This window comes from Esox lucius, chromosome 7 (genome assembly GCF_011004845.1).
Source record: "Esox lucius isolate fEsoLuc1 chromosome 7, fEsoLuc1.pri, whole genome shotgun sequence".
In the NCBI taxonomy this organism is placed as follows: domain Eukaryota; kingdom Metazoa; phylum Chordata; class Actinopteri; order Esociformes; family Esocidae; genus Esox; species Esox lucius.
The window spans coordinates 517,367-539,289 of record NC_047575.1 but is presented as its reverse complement, the minus strand read 5'-3'; the positions used below and the strand labels follow the sequence as shown (position 1 = coordinate 539,289).

The following is a 21,923-nucleotide window of genomic DNA, read 5'->3' as shown; positions in this document are numbered from 1 at the left end:
TTGTCAAGCTGAAAAAATAAGGAAAATCGACCAGAGCCATTGGACAAACATTGGGCATAGCAAGCACAACAATTTGGAATGTCCTCAAAAATAATTTAAAACTACTGGTGTATTGAGAAACAGATGTCGAACAGGTCGACCAAGGAAAACAACAGTAGTTGATGACTGAAATATTGTGAGAGCTGTGAAGAAAACCCCCAAAACATCAGTAAGTGACATCAACAACGACCTCGACAGTGCAGGGGTGAAGGTATCACTATTTGAAGAAGACTCTTCGTGCAAAACACTCATCAGCAGTAAGAATCGGAAGGCCAGATTGAAATTTGCAAAGAAGTACAGAGATGAGCCGCAAAAGTTCTGGAACACAATCTTATGGACTGATGAGACTAAGATTTATCTCCACCAAAGTGATGGAAAAGTGTGGAGAAAGAAAGGACCTGCTTATGATCCGAAATGTACAAGCTCATCTGTGAAGCATGGTGGAGGTAATCTCACGGCTTGGGCGTGCATGGCTGCTTCTGGAACAGGCTCATTAATATTTATTGATGATGTAACTGATGATGGTAGCAGCAGAATTAATTCAGAAGTGTACAGAAACGTTTTGTATGCCAATTTACGGAAAAATGCATTGAAACTAATGGAGAGGAAGTTTATCATGCAGCAGGACAATGACCCAAAGCACACTGCCAACAAAACAAAGGACTTCATCAGGGGGAAAAAGTGGAAGGTTTTAGACTGGCCAAGTCAATCACCTGACTTTAACCCAATAGAGCATGTATTTCACCTCCTTAAGAGGAAACTGAACAAGAACTGAAAGAAGCTGCAGTATAAGCCTGGAATAGCATCCACCAAATATTAAATGTTATTTACTATAATATTATTTGTTCCTTTATTTTTGCTCACCTAAAAATGCTGTGGTCTAATACAAACTGTGATATGTGCTAAGTTGTTTAACACATCTGGATGTGAATACCAGGAAATAAAAGCTGAAATTCTGAACTCTTCTGAATTCTGAGTCTCATACTCATCTATTGATCTTAAACCCAAATGTCTTCAGTGAACAACAAAAACAAAGGAATTTGCCTTGACGTTCCAATACTTTTGGAGGAGACTGTATGTTGGACCCCATCCGGAACCACATTACTACAGTGTGAATACCATAATAGTAAAAAAGAAAATAGATTAGTTTCTGCAATGATACGAAACGGTTTCCACAGACACCTTTGTCATGAAGGATTAAATAAAGGCTTACTGTGTGAAGGATGTGGTTATCTTTAGAGAGGGTTGTATGCGCTACAGACTCAAGTTCCTGGAATGTGGTGGTGTTGACCTATTCCAGTCAATTACGAATTCTTCAGCTTGCATGAAAGTGATTTCAACAGATTCCTCACCAAGGACACAATTGCATTGGTCCCTTGGAATATGTGGCCTCTGATGAGAATATATTGATACAGCACGCCCTGAACTGGGGTGAAATGAAAATCGGTTTCTGGCACGGTCACCCAAAGTGTCATTGTTCAACAAGCACTAACCCGGTAACAAAGATTCATCACAGGCTGATGCACCAGGAATAGCTGGCAAAGCTTGAAGCATTAAAAGAACAACATAATGTACATTTTAAGTACATATGGGAGTGTGAGTGGAATCAGCTTATTAAAAACACATCCACAGATGTTCAAGCTTTCTTGAAGACCTTTGATGCTGCAGAGCGCCTTGATCGTTGGGACGCTGTTTTTGGCGGTTGGACCCATGCAATTCATTTTATGTATACAGCTCAAGAAGGGGAGACTATTTGGTATAACGACGTCTTTAGTCTTTACCCATTCTGGAACAAGACAAAGACTTATCCAATTGGGCATCCAAACAATCTTTCAAGATTTCAAACCACTAGACACATCTGGTATTGTTAGGGCTACTGTGTGTCCACCAAAAGGCATTTTTCACCCTGTTTTACCACACAGGGTTGGTGGTAAGCTGTTCTTTGCATTGTGTAGATTATATGCAGAGTCTGAAAACCAGGTATCTGATTGTTCACATACTGATCCAGCTTTAACTGGTACCTGAGTTTCTATTGAGCTGGTTAGGCTGTTGAGAAAGGTTATCACATTATGAAAATATTCTAAATCTGGGATTTCACCAGGACAACAGATAATCTTTTGCAGATTACATGAGAACATTCCTGAAGCACAACCAGGAAGCTAGCGGCTTCCCGCCATCAGTGGTTGACGATGATGTTAAACAACAGTATATTTGTGAATATCATGAAAAGGAGGGTGTGTGGCTGGAAAACGTTGTAAACAGTGCTAGGCGATTTTTGGCTAAATTGGCAATGAATAGTCTTTGGGGTAAGATGGATGAACGGACTAACCTCATGAACACACTGCTAATTACAGATCCAGAGGAGCCACTACCTTTTTCCCCGTGAAATAGAATTTAGTAATTTCTCTTTCATCTCAGACACCATTGCGATGGTACAGTGGCATTATACAAAGCCGACACCAATCAAACCACAGAAGCGCAACATTTATAATCACCACTTTCATAACGGCTTATGCTAGACTCAAGTTGTATTCACTCTTGGAGAAGTTGGCTTGACGTGTACTCTACACAAACACTGATTGTGATCTTTGTCACACACCCCGGGGATCGGGTACCCCCTCTGGGGCCATTCTTAGGTGACTTGACAGATGAGTTGCCAGTGACAGCATCACAGTTTGTCAGTGGTGGGACAAAGACGTATGGTTACACAACCGTTAAAGGTCTGACCTGTCTCAAAGCAAAAGGCATTACACTGAACAGCTAAAACACAACATTTGTACATTTGGAGACACTAACAAGACTGGTTGAAGGTGGTGGTGATGATCATGTCCTTGCTAATGCAGACAATTGCTAGAGATTAAAGAGCATTCACATTGAAAAACAGTAGTGTCCAAGTGCTTCAGAGTTGTGTAAAAGTACTGCTCCCCGATAACTGCACAAATACTTACAGGTACTAAATCACATTCTATGATGGACAGCGGCTTTGACCCACGACTACAACACCCATTCAGCTGCATCATTAGCGGGCCCAGTAACTTGGATAAAACCTATTTTGTTTCTAGATAATTCTGACGTTTTCTCCTAAGAAATTCTGAATATCGTCTTGGTTTATTCATGTTGGCAACCGCTTTATGACAAAATGTTCAAGTTGAGGGAGATTACTTTTATAAGTGTTAGAAATCAGCGGTTACATATAGTGGTCAAATAATGTAGAACCTGTATCAAATCGAGGGCGAAGTTCGCTGAAGTTTATTGGAAAATTGCAGCACAGATGTCATTCGGTGAACGTTCCGTTGTCTTCTCACTGTAAAGATAGTTGCCAGCTAACCTATACATTAAGGGCGTTTCTACCTAGCACAGATCATGTTTCTAGAAGTCATCCCCCAACCTACAGTGAGATAATCTAAACAGAGATGTTTCTGTTGTTCTCATTATCTAGGCACATTCACTTCCAATGAAACGTACATTCATATTGTTTTTGTTAATGCTCAGATTCCACACTCCCCCCTTGTCAATATAGAGAAACAAGACATATTGATAACACAAACAAGAAAAAGTAACATAACTCACACCTTAGTGCGTGGGAAAGGCACAAAAACATAGTCCAAAAATATAAAAAGTTATACAAATAGGATAGGAGCAATGAGTCTAAACAGGAAGTTACCCCATTTACCAAACACCAATGACAACCATGTCATAAGCCCCATATCATCGGAGGTGTAATTATGAAATTTAGCACCCTAATTTCAGATCTTACCAGCCAAATCCAAAACACCATCAGTCTCATCAGGAATATTTGTACTTCATTCAGTACCTATAACAGCACACGTACCCCCCTGCGCCGGCAACGAGTAATCCAAAGCCACATGATTCTGCATCGCTACAGTACGCAGAGACACCATTTCTGCTGACATAGCCGTAAAGCCATCAGCAGTCAAATTGGCTAAGGCCTCTGAGGAACTGGCCATGCTGGTCACTTCCCGCGACAATTTGGCCATACCACAGAAGGGAAATGCTATGGCAAAGAATCGCTCAGACTCAGATACTCCGTCTATGTAACTTGGCAAACTGAAATTCCACACTACGTATGTCTAATATGTCCCAGATAGCACGAACCCATCCAAAAAGGAGGTAACATAGCATAGGCATGAGGGCCACAGATAAAATAAGTACCATTCAGCCCAACAATTCCGTTGGGCCCGATATTATCCAGAGAGTTGGCATGGAAGGTTGCAACAGATCCATTACTGAGAGTCAGATTGGCAGACATCATGCATAAAGAAAAATCGCTACCATCACAAGCAGAAAGGTCAGCAGTTTGACTACACTGACTCCAGCCCACCTTGACAAACATAGACATCCACTGACGACGTAACGCAGCAGATGGTGTCCTTCTAATGCATTACCATCCATCAGGACTTCTTGTGAGCACTAAACGTGGAGGTAGGCCTAAAAAACAAAATGCTTGTAGTATTAAATGGAAGCAGGTAAGCACCCCTCCACAACTCTACCTCTACACCTAAACTGTCAATATAGGTCTGAATAGTAGTGCACCCTGGACTAGAGACATCCTTGTAACAGATGTCAGTGGGGTCAGTCCCTCTATAACCAATGGCCGAACAATAATTATTTGACATAACTCTCTTGAACCAGTCGGCATGTTTCCAAACGCCCAACAGTAAACGGAATGACACCTAAGGGATTAAATGCAATGTAGTTCTCTCGGGTATCAATGTGTCATTGGCTGACACATCCAAGTCACCTGTAATGACAAAAGAAAAAGTGAGTATAACGTCCTCACTTACACATGCATACTTTACAATAGAACATCTACTGTTTTGACGTTGGCAGTGGTTGACAATCTCTCTTTCAGTTCACGATTGCACCTTTCAACCTGTCCACTCGACTGGGGATGGTATGGACAGTGCACTCTCCATTCCTAATCAGCCGAGCACACCTTTCCTGTAAAGTGTGTCCCTTGGTCGGAATCAATTTGTTCTGGTAATCCCCACCAGGGAAATATTTCCAGAACTAATATTGTTGCTGTGTGATGTGCCGTTCCTTTCATGGTCGGGTATGCTGACCCTGACCCAACGTGAAAAATGATCCACTATCACACGTCTTTGTAACCTTTACTCTTGGGTTAAGTGATGTAGTCAATTTGTAGATATCTGAATGGCCCCACTGTGGCAGCTGCTCGATGTGTTTGCACCTTTACTTTCCCATGCAAGTTGTTTTTCATACAGGTAAGGCATCCTTTTACAGTGGCTTCTATTTCTCTTCTTGCTTTCGGATTCCACCATTTGCCTATTAACCTGTTTAGGACTTTGTCAGTCCCTATGTGTCCCACAGAATGTATCTGTGCGATAAGGTATGGGAGTAACACATTTGGTGCCACCCATCGATGGTTGTATTTCCACACACCCTCTCCATCCATTTTGCATCCAGCAGACATCCACTCCCAGACTTCATCCTTTGGAGTGCTGTCTTGCATTTCTCTGATAAGTGTCAATGTATCCATTTCATATCGTCGAACAAGTTTTGGTGGGGTTGCTGTTCTCTTTGCTGCTGCTTTTGCAGCTCTGTCCGCTAGATTGTTGCCTTTGCTTTCCTCCATGAGGATTTTTCCATGAGCCTTCGTCTTCAAAATGTCTACTTGTGCTGTTAATTGGAGAGCTTCTAGCAGAGCCAACACTTCAGGTCCATTTCGTACAGGTGATCCCAGTGACGTCAGGAAACCCCTGTTTCTCCATATCTTTCCAAAATCATGTGTTATGCCAAAAGCATATCTCTAAGTCTGTATATGTTAGCGGTTTTCCTTTCAGCATAACTCTGTTAATGCTACTAGTTCTGCCACCTGTGCAGATGTTCCTGCTGGTAAGATTCCTGAGGCAACAACATCTGTTACTGTAGTCACTGCCTGTCCTGCCTTCATTTCTCCCCCCTCCACAATGCTCGTCAGCAAGCTGATCCAAAACCATAGACAACGCTTTCTTGAATGCGTTTCTCTGTGATCAGAGAACTGAACAGGGTCTCTGGACTGTGGAGCACCCCTCATGTTTCTAGAAGTCAACCCCCATGACCAGATGGTCACTGTAAACATTCCTGTGGTTATCAGAGCACAACTACAGAGAGATAATTTTAAACAGAGATGTTTCTGTTGTTCTCATTATCTAGGCACATTCACTTCCAATGAAACATACATTCAATATTGTAATTGTTAGTGCTCAGATTCCACATAGGTCTACCAACAGTCACTTTCTTGACAAAGGGTGACGCAGGTAATATATGCGAACGATAACCCACATCCCCTGCTCTCATAAGACAGAACAAATCTTTACAGCATACCATCCTAACATAAATGTCCATGCCATTTAACATGAGTTTCTCTTGAAAGAAGATATCACTATGAACAGGGCCGATCATTTCAAATGTTGTACTATCCGCTGAATAGGCAGGCCTTATCGTGAGTCCATGATTCTCTCCTGCAGGGTACATAACATCCGTGTGACTTGCTGATTCTTTGCAAAACAAACCAGCTGAAAATTGTCTTTAATGTATCACATCCATAATTCAGAATGCTCTCTATAACAGCTCTGTAGGGTATGTGTTGCTCCTTGGCTAATGAAAACGATCAGGAGACATCCACTTGTGAAAATAGGGTGGCCATCAGGGTTGTTGATAAACCAACACGTGCTCCGCATCAATATTAGGTCCATCTGGTTTAGTAACCTTTTACGCCTAGGTACAACAAAGTATTGTTTATGGTCAACATAGTCTTCGTCATTCCTGCAATAAAGAACTCCAGAAGGGCTGCGTCTGATATTGCTGATAGGATTGGTATTTCAATGTATGAATTTTTCTCAATAGATGTCTGTGAAAGGGACTGTGAATAAATTCATACATTCAACAGTGCCATCTTCCTAAAATATGTCTTAATCAACCTCTGTGGGGTTCCCTTTGAGTGGTTTTCTTTTAATCGTGGCTCTTGTTTTTTGTCTCATTCTTGTGGTTTTTTTCTCTTTCGTTAGGCTGCTTCTACCAGGGGGTCTCTAAAACCTTGATTCATAACCACCAATCCAGATCCATTCCTGCTGTTTTTGTATGATCCATTCTGATCCAACTGCCATTGCTGACAACCTCACCAACTATATTCCTCGCTGCATTTTTCAATGTGGATTTGCTATTGAGAAGCCACGCTCAACAAAGGTATAGCCAACTGGAAAAGCCCTCGGAAAAGGCCCCCTAGACCAGCCCCATACATAGCAGCGCTACCATGATACGCCGGTTTAAACCGTTACCAGCCTGTGTGTGTAGTATTCAACATACTTTGAGGATCATCATAGTTTCTGTGGCTGCATCTTATAGTCTAAAAGATTTGTTTCACGGGTCTGAAGTGTAATTTTGCAATTACCCTTTCCACCTAGAATGATACAACTGATTCTGATCAATTTTACTTCAGTACAGATCTAATCAAAACTGACTCTTACAAGAGGTACATCAGTGTGCTTGTCGTACGTCACTGTGACAACTTTGTTCTTTTTTCCCCTGCAATGCATGCAGTTCTTAACAAGAGATGCTGTCCCAACTCTCTTGATAATCAATTATCTGTGTAGGGTGTAACCCCTGCCAGAATATCTTTTGGGAATGGGCCGTACCATTCGGGGTACCACAGTTTTACCTGGTATTTTAAGCCTAATATCTGTTCCAACTTTGTACTACATTTTAAACTAAATGGGGTTCGCCTTTTAGAGACATTATATTTTAAAATCATAATTCCTCACCCATACGCCATGTGAATTTATTTCAATGTTGATCTCGGCCACTAGTTTCCTTTGCCATTGTAATGACCGGTCTTCATATTTCAAAGTTTTGTCGTGTTTCCCCCCATGTAAAAGTCTTTCGCATATGCAGGTATTGGAATTCTATTAAAGACACTTCCATATCCCTTTCAAATCTATACCTTTGGCAAATTTTGTGGCATAGCTTGAACTCAATTGTTTGGATAGATGTGTCTCAATGAGTTACTAGGTAGCATCGTGTAGAAACCACCGTCACCCATGTGGTCCCACAGTGATCCTGCAAATCCTAGTGTTTTATCCAGTTTGTAGGTCAAGGACTTTTTTCCGATGCTATCCAGCTGTTGAATTCTCAGGCCAACCAAAGGCATTTCATTACACTTATTTTATCCTTAGCCAAGATTATTTTCATTAATTCCTTTTCATAAAAGGTCTCAACGATCACATCACCATCATAATATTTTATTCTATAAAAGGAGGTACGCGCAGAATTTATTTCTCAACACACAAATCCATGCGTATTTGCTTTAATACATCTATGCATGTTAACAAACTTCATGTTATTGTTGTCCACACTAGAAACACTCATGTCAACCAAATCCAGCTGAAATTGTGAATTTATATCATGAACAATAACTCTAGTTCTTTGAAAATGTATAGCTACAGGCCTGTGTTGCTTGTATGTGTCCCGGGCAAGTAGCCAATAAATTGCCTTGCTATTTTTGAGGATCTGTTTTCTCCAAATATGCTCTTTTCAAAACCTCTTCTACCCACATAAGCACCAATGGTTAGAGCATTGGGTCAATACTGAGAAGTAATATGTTTAACATCATTTTATTTGAGTCTTTGGAATTACACGTCCTGCAAGAATTTCAGAAAGTTTACACAAACACTCAGATTTCTGCTGATTAGGAAAACATTTTTTTTTTTTAAATACATCCACAGCTTCATTACTCAGCAATTTTATCACACAAACGTCTGTTACATATGTAAACACACACAACGTGCCCAATTTTAAAGTCTTGTCAGAATTAAAAAATAATCAACACGTTTGTTTCAACACCGTTCTGACAACAATTGTGGCAATCATCAGATGTGTTCCTGACCGTTTTCTATCTGCTTGTTATAAAACGCTTTATACTGACATGGTCTGGTTATTAAAAAAGTCTACAACCATAAAATCCTCTCTTGATAGCTTTGTGCATCAACTGTTAATCGTTAAAGCCCCATATAATATGTTAGATAGATGTAAACACGACAACTGAAGTTACCATCCTTAGACAACAGTCCTCTTTGCTGCGTCGTACCAAGCTACAGCTTCCTCATTAAATTTATCCATCTGTTCATCCCCATTCTCACTCACTCTCTCACTCAGGCTCGACTTGAGGTTTGTGCAGAAAGTATTAGCTGCCACATGAACTTCGGTCAGCCATCCTTAAAAACAGATGTATTCAAAGCCTTGACCAGCATATGTTTTTAGTCACAATGTAAAATGTCTCCACAAGTCATTATAATGGGTCCAGACAAAAAAATACTCAGGTGGGTCCAGACAAGAATGTCTTCTCTGGCCTCGGGTGTTCCACTTCACATCCGATGCATGCTTTTGTGGAGAATAGCCGCAACAACGTTTTCCAGGATCATACTCAATGTCGTTTGATGATCTTTTAAACCTGCGGTGCAAGGCTTTTGTCCATTTTTGTGATAATTATTTTCAGCATTTGAAAGTTATGATAGATTAAGAGGTCCTAGCTGAGCGCCAAGCTAGTCAAACCAATGGTAGTTTCTTCGGTGTGTGTAACAGTGGAGTCGAGCTGTCATGGTCCGTAGTATCATAGCAGCGTTGTCATCCAAGGCGTCACACAGCCAGTCCACAGCCTTGGGTTCTTCGGTTGGTTATGTTTTTGAGGACAAGTCTACCGGCTGCTTGATACTCACAGGCAGATTGTCTGTTTTTATGCTCAGAACTCAGGATGTTTGAAAATTGTAGCACAGATGCCGTTGGGTGACTTCTCACTGTAAAGATAGTTGCCGGCTACAGCCTATGCATTAAGGGAGTTTCTACGAAGATAACTGGCAATTAAAGACCATGTGATCAGTCACACCAGCCTTAATTCATAAAATGCAACCCCCAGTATCTTTGGGTTGGAAATGTATCCGCCCATCTTCCAACTTCCACTCCTGTGCCAACATATCCTGGTGTAGTTGATGAATTCAGGGTAAACTGCATCTGTTTCTTGATGTTGATAGTGTCTTTGCTGTCCATTTTTAGTCTCTTGCCATCTCGCTGAGCAGCAGTTAAGCAGGTAACTTTCAGTGGTGTCTCTCCCAAAACATTGATCGCTGCACAATCCTCCATGGTTTGTAATGTGTACATAAGTTTACTCAGGCAAGACTGAATGACCATCACTACGGTATACGTGGTTTAAATACACAGACCATGCCAATCACCTATTGCCTCATAAAACAGGAAAGGTTAACACCCACTGGTTGTAAGACATTTGTTGTAGCACTTATCGGAACATAAAATGCAGGGGAATTTAACATTGCTTAACCCCTGGCACCTTTTGATAAACATCAACATCTTGCTGCTGATATAACGCCTATTAACTACCTGGAATTTAACATTCCAGAACCATAAGACCCACTTTTTTTAAGCATCAAACCATGAACAGAACATTGCAGTCATAATTACAAAGTAGAATTTGTTCAGCACATCTGGGAGGCAGGCATCACTCTCGCAGACCAGTGCTGGAGTCTTATAGTTTCAGTATAAGTACTAGGAAAGAGCTGTAATTTGAACCAGTGTCTGTTCCCACGCCATTACATTGTAGTTACAAGAAAAGAGGGCTGTAATTTGAAGCGTTTACTGTTGCCACGTAAATACACTAGTTACAAGGAAAGAGAGCTGTAATTTGAAGCGATGTCTGTTCCCACATAAATACACTGTAGTTACAAGGAAAGAGGGCTGTCATTTGAAGCTGTGTCTGTTGCCACGTAAATACACTGTAGTTACAAGGAAAGAGGGCTGTCATTTGAAGCGGTGTCTTTTCCCACGTAAATACACTGTAGTTACATGGAAAGAGGGTTGTAATTTGAAGCAGTGTCTGTTCCCATGTAGTTACAATGAAGTTGCAAGGAAAGAGGGCTGTAATTTGAAGCGGTGTCTGTTTCCACACAATTATACTGTAGTTACATGGAAAGAGGACTGTAATTTGAAGCAGTGTCTGTTCCCACATAGTTACAATGAAGTTGCAAGGAAAGAGGCCTGTAATTTGAAGCTGTGTCTTTTCCGATGTAAATACACTGTAGTTACATGGAACGAGGGCTGTAATTTGAAGCGGTGTCTGTTCCCATGTAGTTACAATGAAGTTGCAAGGAAAGAGGGCTGTAATTTGAAGCAGTGTCTGTTTCCACACAATTATACTGTAGTTACATGGAAAGAGGACTGTAATTTGAAGCAGTGTCTGTTCCCACATAGTTACAATGAAGTTGCAAGGAAAGAGGCCTGTAATTTGAAGCTGTGTCTTTTCCGATGTAAATACACTGTAGTTACATGGAACGAGGGCTGTAATTTGAAGCAGTGTCTGTTCCCACGTAGTTACAATGTAGTTGCAAGGAAAGAGGGCTGTAATTTGAAGCGGTGTCTGTTCCCACATAGATAAACAGTAGTTACACCTACTAAGCAAGTAGTTTTGGTATAGTGAAATGAAGTAGAGTCTTATTCACAATAGTTAAAACATGTAACACCAATTCAAACTAATTAGTGACAATTGAAAATGAGAGGGTATGTTCAAAATAAAAAAAGTTAAGATGAAAATTTATGAAAATGAAATCTAGATATCTGCACCATTTAGACAGAGATATAATGACATTTAAAAAACATCTGTCAATTATAAAAATTTTATTAAAACAAAAAAAAACAATCAAATATTTTTACAAACAACTACAGTACCACCACTGTTTTTAAATATATATTCCTTACGATTTATATATAAAAATTGTAAGGAATTTGGAGTTTGTGTATATCCAAAAGGTTGTTTTGCTGGTAAGGTGTGCTGTCCATGTACGCCATTTGAAATTCTGTGTAACCACACAGCCTCTACCCAGCTTGGTATAGAGGGGGAGTCCCAAAGTCTTCCCTCTTAGAAGAGGTCTCACCCTGTATAGAGAAGTTCAGAAAAATCTGTGAGCATTTTTTTAGAATTTACTGTTGTCTTATCAAATTTTACTGAAATCATATTTTACACATCCCATTATGATGACACCAGTGTGTACAAATGTTTTAAAGAACACTATACATCTTTTTGAATACATAACAGAAAGATCTGTAATTTTCTCATATTGTGCTGGTCTTACAGAGGGCTGGATTCAAACTCATGCTGAAAATGAAATCAGTCTGTTCCAATTAGCATGAATTTCAATAATAATGTGACTCAAGAGTGTGTATGGCCCCCAGGTGCCTGTATGAGCCCCTTGACAACGTCAGGGCATGCTCCTGATGAGACAAAGTTGTCCTGGGGGATCTCCTCCCAGACCTAACAGCAGTCAGGGTGTCGTTGACTAGCACGTCTGTGCGAACCCTCCAACAATATGCCTCTTCAGTTGATCACTGTCCCACCGCCAAACCACTCATGCTGGATGATGTTGCAGGCAGCATAACGTCTCCAGACAAAGCGTTACAACCATCTTAGTATAACCAGCCATGTTTTCACCTCTGAACTAGCCTGACTGCTAGCTTGACACATTAGTAATTTCTATTTTTAGCATATAAAACAGGGATTCTAATTATACTTGTTTGGATTCCTATACATGATCTCAGGAGAGTATCCATAAAATACATTTGATAAAAGTTACATTTTGACCTAAAAAAAAAAAACTTGCTGGTATCATTCTCTTGGAATTTCACATTTTTGGCTCCTTTTTTTGAGCTAGAAGTAAATCTAACTGACCATGTGCAGAGTGAGTGTAATCACTCTAGCTTGTTTCTGATTGTTGGAATTCAAGGTGTTACAACTGTCCCATGTTAGAACTGTACTTGGCTTCCCCTAAGCCATTTTTTCATTTCCAAAAAATTCACAGAATATGAGGTCTTATCTGCACTATCTGCTATAAATTCTAAGAAATCATTAGGCGCTGACAATCTTGATCTATATTTACTTAAGTGTGCAGCATCAATCATTGCTTATACAGTGATGCACATTTTCAATCAAACACTAGTCATAGGAAAGATTCCTAAAGCTTGGAAAAAAGCTTTTGTTTTACCACTCCTCAAGGGAGGTGATGGTAGCGAATTAGATGATTATCGGCCCCACCTCTAAGCTCTCATGTTTGGCAAAGATTTGAGAGTCGTTGGTCAATAAGCAACTCCAATCATTTTTAACTGTAAACAGTATTCTTGCTAGCAATCAATCTAGCTTCAGACCTAAACACTACCACTACGGCCAGTGTATGTGTTGCACATTTTATTGCATATGCCCTAGATAATAGAACATACCGTGGTGCTTTGTTCATGGTTTTGTCTAAAGCTTTTGACACTGTAGCCCATGCAATACATTTGGGTAAATTGTCATCAATAGGACTGAGATCAGATGCCTGTCATTGGTTTCATGACTTTCTAAAGGATAGAATTCAGGCTGTTAGACAGCATCCAGTCGGAACCACTGGAATTGGTTAAACTCACTACATACAGTTGATATAAAAGGTCTACACACCCCTGTTAAAATGCCAGGTTTTTGTGATGTAAAAGAATGAGACTAAGATAAATCATGTCAGAACGTTTCCCACTTTTAATGAGAGCTATAATGTGAACAATTCAAAACAAACTGAAATCTTTGAGGAAAAAATGAATAAATGTAAACCTTATAAAAAAAAATACGTTATACATTAATTCCACACAGACTGATATATTTCAAGTGTTTTTTTTTTATTTTAATTTTGATGATTATAACTGACAACTAATGAAAACCCAAATTCAGTATCTCAGAAATTTGAATATTGTGAAAAGGTTCAATATTGAAGACACTTGGCGCCACACTCTAATTAGCTAATTAACTCAAATACCTGCAAAGGCCTTTAAATGGTCTCTCAGTCTAGTTCTGTAGGCTACACAATCATGGGGAAGACTGTTGACTTGACAGCTGTCCAAAAGACGACCATTGACACCTTGCACAAGGAGGGCAAGACACAAAAGGTCATAGCTAAAGAGGCTGGCTGTTCACAGAGCTCTGTGTCCAAGCACATTAATAGAGAGGCGAAGGGAAGGAAAAGATGTGGTAGAAAAAAGTGTACAAGCAATAGGGATAACCGCACCCTGGAGAGGATTGGGAAACAAAACCCATTCAAAAATGTGGGGGAGATTCACAAAGAATGGACTGCAGCTGGAATCAGTGCTTCAAGACCCACCACGCACAGACGTATGCAAGACATGGGTTTCAGCTGTCACATTCCTTGTGTCAAGCCACTCTTGAACAAGACACAGCGTCAGAAGCGTCTCGCCTGGGCTAAAGACAAAAAGGACTGGACTGCTGCTGAGTTATGTTCTCTGATGAAAGTACACTTTGCAATTCCTTTGGAAATCAAGGTCCCAGAGTCTGGAGGAAGAGAGGAGAGGCACAGAATCCACGTTGCTTGAAGTCCAGTGTAAAGTTTCCACAGTCAGTGATGGTTTGGGGTGCCATGTCATCTGCTGGTGTTGGTCCACAGTGTTTTCTAAGCCCGGCTGAAGATTGCAAAAACAAACATCAAGTCCACCAAAAGCACGTGGGAAAATATATTATGGGCTGATTAAACCAAGGTTGAACTTTTTGGCCATAATTCCAAAAGGTATTTTTGTCATAAAAACTACACTGCACATCACCCAAATAACACCATACACACAGTGAAGCATGGTGGTGGCAGCATCATGCTTTGGGGCTGTCTTTCTCCAGCTGGAACCAGGGCCTTAGTCTGGGTGGAGGGAATTATGAACAGTTCCAAATACCAGGCAATTTTGGCACAAAACCTTCAGGCGTCCGTTAGAAAGATGAAGATGAAGAGGAAGTTCACCTTGCAGCACGACAACGACCAAATCCACAAAAGCATGGCTTCACCCTAAGAGGATTAACATTTTGGAATGGCCCAGCCCCGAGCCCAGACCTTAATCCAAAGTGAACATCTGTGGGGTGATCAGAAGAGGGCTGTGGACAGGAGATGTCCTCGCAATCTGACAGATTTGGGAGCGCTTTTGGAAAGAAGAGTGGGCAAATATTGCCACGTCAATATGTGCCATGCTAATAGACTCCTACCCAAAAATACTGAGTGCTGTAATAAAATCAAAAGGTGCTTCTACAAAGTATTACTTTAAAGGTGTGCACACTTATGCAAAGAGGTTATTGTGAGTTTTTATTTTTTTTGAATCTCGAAGATTTCAGTTCGTTTTTCAATTGAATTGTACACATTATAGTTCACATTATAGGTGGACAAAATTCTGACATGATTTATCCCTGTCTCATTCTTTTACATTACAAGAATCTGGTATTTTAACAGAGGTGTGTAGACTTTTTATATCCACTGCAAACATTATCGGCGATGAGGTAAGAAAATTCATCTATATGCTGATGACATTGTCATGTACTCATGTACTATTGCTTCAATGGCTGACCAAGCATTATCTCAGCTGGAAACAAACTTTTCTTTACAGCTTAAACTTGTTTTTGATTTTAATAGGTCCAAAAAGTTGGTTAAAAGTACACTTGTACTCAAGCATAGATGGCTCTCGAATAAATCTTGTCTCCACATATACACCTAACAGCCATAACATTATGACCACCTGCCTAATATTGTGTAGGTCCCCATCTTTTGCCGTCAAAACAGCCCTGACCCATCAAGGCATGGACTCCACTAGACCTCTGAAGTTGTGCTGTGGTATCTGGCACCAATACTTTAGCCCTTAGGATTCCCCGATCACACCAGCGTCAAATCACATGACTGGTTTAAAATGTCAAAGCATATAAACAAAGTCACGTTGAGCGCTCCCGTCCCCTTCTGACTACAGTGCTGGCTTGAAACGCCATTCTAGTTTTTGTTTTATGTTGATAGACCAAGTAAAAACGGAGATAGGATACGTAAAATAATGCAAGATGGGATGGGACAGGCGTTACATTTATTTTAATATATTCATCATTTTATGTCATAAAACGAAACAGAAAAATGGCTGAAAAATGAATAATCTTTCAAATTAGATTTTGTGTTTTGGGGTCATGTACTTTTTTACAGTACGTCAAAACTAATTGTCAGGTCATATATTTGATGTTGTGCTGACAAAAGAAGATTCCAAACATTGGTATGGTAAACATTATTTTAGGTTGTATATAAAGGCAAAATCAAAAGTACTCAAAAATTGCCAAAATAGTACAAGACTCCTAAGTCCTGTAAGTTGCGAGATGGGGCCTCCATGGATCAGACCTGTTTGTCCAACACATCCCACAGATTCTCCATTGGATTGAGATCTGGGGACTTGAGAGGCCAAGTTAACACCTTGAACTCGTATTTTTGTTCCTGAGACCATTCCTGAAACATTTTTGCTTTGTGGCAGGGTGCGTTATCCTGGTGAAAAAGGCCAATGCCCTCAGGGAATACTGTTGCCATGAAAGGGTGCACATGGTCTGCAACAATGCTCAGGTACGTGGTACGTGTCAAAGTACCATCCACATGAATGGCAGGACCCAAGGTTTCCCAGCAGAACAGTTCCCAAAGCATCACACTGCCTCCGCCGGCTTGCCTTCTTGCATCCTGGTGCCATGTGTTCTCCAGTTAAGCGATGCACATGCGCCCGGCTATCCAAGTGATGTAAAATAGAACTTGATTCATCAGACCAGGCCACCTTCTTCCATTGTTCCATGGTCCAGTTCTTATGCTCACTTGTCCATTGTAGGCGCTTTCGGCAGTGGACAGAGGTCAGCATGGGCACCCTGACTGCGTCTGCTGTCGTGGAAAACCAAGTCCACAACGACTAAAACAAAAAGCACTTCAACTCAGGAACTTGTGAATCCAATAGACTTTAATGAAAATCATAGGAGAGTGACAGACATTAAAGCCCTTCTGCAGATACACCCAAATTCTAAGTCCGGGACCATGGCTTTTATACAAAAACTTTTACCCATAATGCCATCTGACCATCCTTTTGAGAGTCCCCTGAGATGGGGGCCCTCTTCTTTGTTCTCTGTTTTTTCCTAAATGTTCTTAATTAAAACTACTAACTCATGACAACCTTATGGTTCATTTTTGGGTCATACTTCCAATGAACTCAACACAGTCATACATTTTAGGGTCATAACTGTCTAGGTACAGGATGGTACTATATTGAGGAGGCCACTCATGATGACCTCCGGGTCAAGATGTACATATCATGATGAGAGCTCACTGTCCAGGTGTGTGTGTGGGTGGAGTATATCATTCGGGAAGTCGCTGTCAGTGTGTCTGGATTTCATATTAATAATATTTCATAAAGTGATTAATTAAACATGCATATTGTTATATTCATAACACGTGTGATTATAAGCAACTTACAGAAAAATCCCTCACTCTACGCAGCCCCATACGCTACAAACTTTGACATCTGTCTATCAGTACCAGCATTAACTATTTCAGCAATTTGAGCTACAGTAGCTCGTCTTTTGGATTGAAACACATAGGCCAGCCTTCGCTCCCCACATGCATCAATAAGCCTTGGCTTCCTATGACCCTGTCGCCAGTTCACCGCTTTTCCTTCCTTGGACCACTTTTGATAGGTACTGACGACTGCAGACTGGGAATACCCCACAACGGCTGCAATTTTTGAGATGCTCTGACCCAGTCGTCTAGCCATTACAATTTGGCCCTTGTCAAAGTCGCTCAGATCCTTACGCTTGCCCATTTTTCCTTTTTCTAACACATCAACTTTGAGGACAGAATGTTCATTTGCTGCGTAATATATCCCACCCACTGACAGGTGCCATGATAACGAGATTATCAGTTATTCACGTCACCTGTCATTGGTCATAATGTTATGGCTTATGGATGTAAATACTTAGTTCATCATCCAGTCATATCCCTGTCTTTTAAAATGCATGTTGGTGAACTTTGTAAAAGGCAAAAAATCAAGCTAGGCTTCATCTATAGAAAAAGTTTTGGCTGAAATCTTTCTTGGTCTACCTGACCTTGGCTTGGTATCAAGAGATCCTGGATTTTCCACTTCTTAATAAGTGATTGAATAGTACTGACTGGCATTTTTTTATCATTTTACATCTTTGTAAAGTTCCATTACTTTGTTACGCAGGTTTTCTGACTGTTCTTTTCTGCTCCCCATTGCTCAGTATCTAGCCTGCTCAGTGCATCCATGTGAGAGCTAAAAAACTCATTGACTATTTATACACAGACACTAATTGCAATTTAAAAAGCCACAGGTGTGGGAAATTGACTTTTAATTGCCATTTTAAGGTGTGCCACCTTGTGCCAAACATTAAAGGGTATGTAAACTTTTGATCAGGGCAATTTGGGTGATTTCTGTTATCATTATGATTTAAAAAGGAGCCAAACAACTGTGGTCATAAATGGCTTCATATGATCACTATCCTCTGTATAAATGCAATAATCTGCTGTTTGTGTGTTATCTGTGATCGTTTTTGTTTTGTGGAATTTCTTAATCATTGTACCTAAACTGTATTTGTGAACATGTATATGTATAGTGAGCTTAATCTATATTCTTAAACTTTACAGGGGCTTCCTACTGAACACTCTGGAAGTTACTTACCTGCTGGGTCTGATTGCTGTAGAGATCATCTGTGAGGTGGTTTATCCTCTGTTGCCATGGAAGCAGACCCTTCCCTTCGTGACTCTTCTGGCAAAATCAGTTTACTGCTCTCTGGGAGTCTCCTACTCCTTTATTCGCCTATACCTGTCTATCCTGAGGCCGACAGACAAACCCAAAGAACTATGACACCGAGTGAAAGTTGCTCTTTCCCATTCAATATGTCCGGTACATCCCATATAACATGTTATTATAGTGAACTACTTTTAAACAAGTCCTCAGTTGGGGGGGACATTGTCTTACAGTAGTGTAAAAGAAGTCAAAGGCATGAAATTGGAGTTTTCAGTGTTGTGCCATGCTGTTATGAGATCATCCATAGCAGATCTTTGAGTGTGCATAAAGAAGTGTCAATAGAAGATTTGGGATGTTGCACAGTGAAAGCACCAGGGACTAATGAGGATTTATCATAGAGTGAATATTTATCTGTCTGAGAAATAGGAATCAGAAGAAAAAACATGGACCAAATGTATGTAATAATTTAGTAAATAGCATGGGACGTTGTTTAAATTGTTGGATTTTCACAAATAAAAAGAAATGAATTTATTTTTGAGAATTGTTTTTTTTAATTATTAAGTTGTGTTTGTGTGACTGTGTGACTTAAGTCTGTGCGCAAACCATGGGTGCAATCATTTCTGTGGGAAGTGTGGGCTTGGTCAAGCAAACATTCGTATTGACAATATTCGTAAATTCATGCAAAGCCATGCGTGTGCGGTCGCACAGTACCAAGTGGTGGAATAAGGGAACTGCTTCACAAAACATAGACTTAATGTGAAAAAAATATATTCAAAATGTTTTTGTTTTGTTTTGGCACTGTGAATTTGTGCAGTGTTCCTGAACTGGCTAATTTTTCATGTAATTTGACCATGTCAGTTAATTTGTAATAAGTCTCATTTGTAATAAGTCTGATTAGTATTATAAGGGTTGATACACATCTAGTTTTTTTGCATTGTCATTTTGTATTAAGTAATTTCTTCAGTTTGGGTTGGAAAAAAGGCATGTTAATATCACAGAGAAAATTAAATTAAATCAGAATTCTGCTATGCTAGTCTCTAGGAAGCTCAGCCATGGCCAGGCCTTCAGGATCTTGACAGAGGGCATCATTCAACTGTATTAGAGCAGCAATTTTAAATGAAAGTAGAATCAGCCAATCACAGTTTGATTTGCAGTGGGTGGGACTATTCTGAAGAACAATGGAAATATACTCATCAAAAAAAGAAACATCCCTTTTTCAGGACTGTGTATTTCAACAATAATGTTGTAAAAATCAAAATAACTTTACAGATTTTCATTGTAAAGGGTTTAAACTATGTTTTCCATGCATGTTCAATTAACCATAATCAAGTAATTAACATGCACCTGTGGAATGGTCGTTAAGACCTTAACAGCTTACAGAGAGTAGGCATTTAAGGTCACAGTTCCAAAAACGCAGGACACTAAAGAGACTTGTCTACCGACTGTGAAAAACACCCAAAGAATGATGCCCAGGGTCCCTGCTCATCCTCGTGAACGTGCATTAGGCATGCTGCAGGGAGGCATGAGGACTGCTGATGTGGCCAGGGCAATAAATTGCCATGTCCGTACTGTGAGACGCCTAAGACAGCGCTACAGGGAGACAGGAAGGACAGCTGATCATCCTCGCAGTGGAAGACCACGTGTAACAACACCTGCACAGGATCGGTGCATCTGAATATCACACCTGTGTGACAGGTACAGGATGGCTGTATTCGTAAGAACCGGGTGCTTTTCCACCTTGTGACTGCTGTTTCCCTATCTGCTTTTTGGGTCCATCTGCTTGTCTGGTCTATTTGCTCTGTGGACACTGTCTGAATGCAGAGCATTTAGTTATAGTATTACCCTCATTTAATTGCCAGTACCCCATCCTTTCTCCTGCATTGTCATAGCCTTTCAGGCTAGTCCAAGTGAAGTCAAATGTATTTATAAAGCGCATTTAAAAACAACTTAGTAGATATAAAATGTCTACACACCCCTGTTAAAATGCCAGGTTTTTGTGATGTAAAAGAATGAGACAAAGATAAATTATGTCAGAACTTTTTCCACCTTAATTTAATTTAATTGAAAAACAAACTGAAATCTTCAAGGGGGGAAATTAAAAATAAAAACCTGGTTGCATAAGTGTGCACACCCTCTTATAACTGGGGATGTGGCTGTGTTCAGAATAAACCAATCACAAACTCATGTTAAATAGAAGTCATTACACATCTGCCATCATTTAAAGTGACTCTTATTAATTTCAGCTGTAATGGTCTGATGAAACCAAGGTTGAGCATTTTGGCCATAATTCCAAAAGGTATGTTTGCTGCAAAAACAACACTGCACATCACCCAAAGAACACCATACCCACAGTGAAGCATCATGCTTTGGGGCTGTTTTTCTTGGAACCAGGGCCTTTGTCAGGGTGGAGGGAATTATGAACAGTTCCAAATACCAGGCAATTTTGGCACAAAACCTTCAGGCATCCGTTAGAAAGGTGAAGATGAAGTTCACCTTTCATCACGACAACGACCCAAAGCACACATCCAAATCCACAAAAGAAGATTAATATTTTGGAATGGCCCAGCCAGAGCCCAGACCTGAATCCAATTGAACATCTGTGGGGTGATCTGAAGAGGGCTGTGCACCGGAGATGTCCTCGCAATCTGACAGATCTGGAGCGCTTTTGCAAAGAAGAGTGGGCAAATATTGCCACGTCAAGATGTGCCATGCACTCCTACCCAAAAATACTGAGTGCTGTAATAAAATCAAAAGGTGCTTCAACAAAGTATTAGTTTAAGGGTGTGCACACTTATGCAACCAGGTTATTGTGAGATTTTGTTTTTCAATTGAATTGTTCACATTATAGGTCACATTAAAGGTGGAAAAAGTTCTGACATGATTTATCTTTGTCTCGTTCTTAAACGTCACAAGAACCTGGCATTTTAACAGTGTAGACATTTTATATCCACTGTATGTCGACCAAAGTGATGTACAGTCAAAACATATAGCCAACTAAACATATTTATAGGACATGACAAACATAAATAGAACTTCCTACCCATTTGCAGACTCAAATGCTAAAGAAAAAAGATAGCTCTTAATGTGGGATTTAAAAACATTGCTACTAGTAGAGTACCTAATATATAAAGGTAGGCTGTTCCACAACTTCGGAGAAGCAACAGAAAAGGCACAATCTCCTTTAAATTTAAAACGTGACCGTGGAATGCACAAAAGCAGTATGTTGGACGACATAAGGGTCCTTGAGG

The 21,923-nt window shown here is 40.2% G+C and overlaps 1 protein-coding gene across 3 annotated transcripts in view; it reads left to right on the top strand.

Annotated features, from left to right (window-relative positions):
* The window catches only part of alg8 (ALG8 alpha-1,3-glucosyltransferase), a 108,963-nt gene extending 89,757 nt beyond the window's left edge, over positions 1-19,206 (top strand). For 2 of the 3 annotated variants that reach the window (XM_029121033.2, XM_029121032.2), the window contains one exon: positions 18,573-19,206. In XM_029121033.2, coding sequence (XP_028976866.2) covers positions 18,573-18,792 — 220 coding nt within the window. In that variant the 3' untranslated portion in view covers positions 18,793-19,206. Of the gene's footprint in view, positions 1-7,070; positions 8,144-18,572 lie in introns of those variants that run through there. The other variant, XM_034293361.1, reaches the window with a different exon arrangement.
* The last annotated feature ends 2,717 nt before the right edge of the window (positions 19,207-21,923 follow it).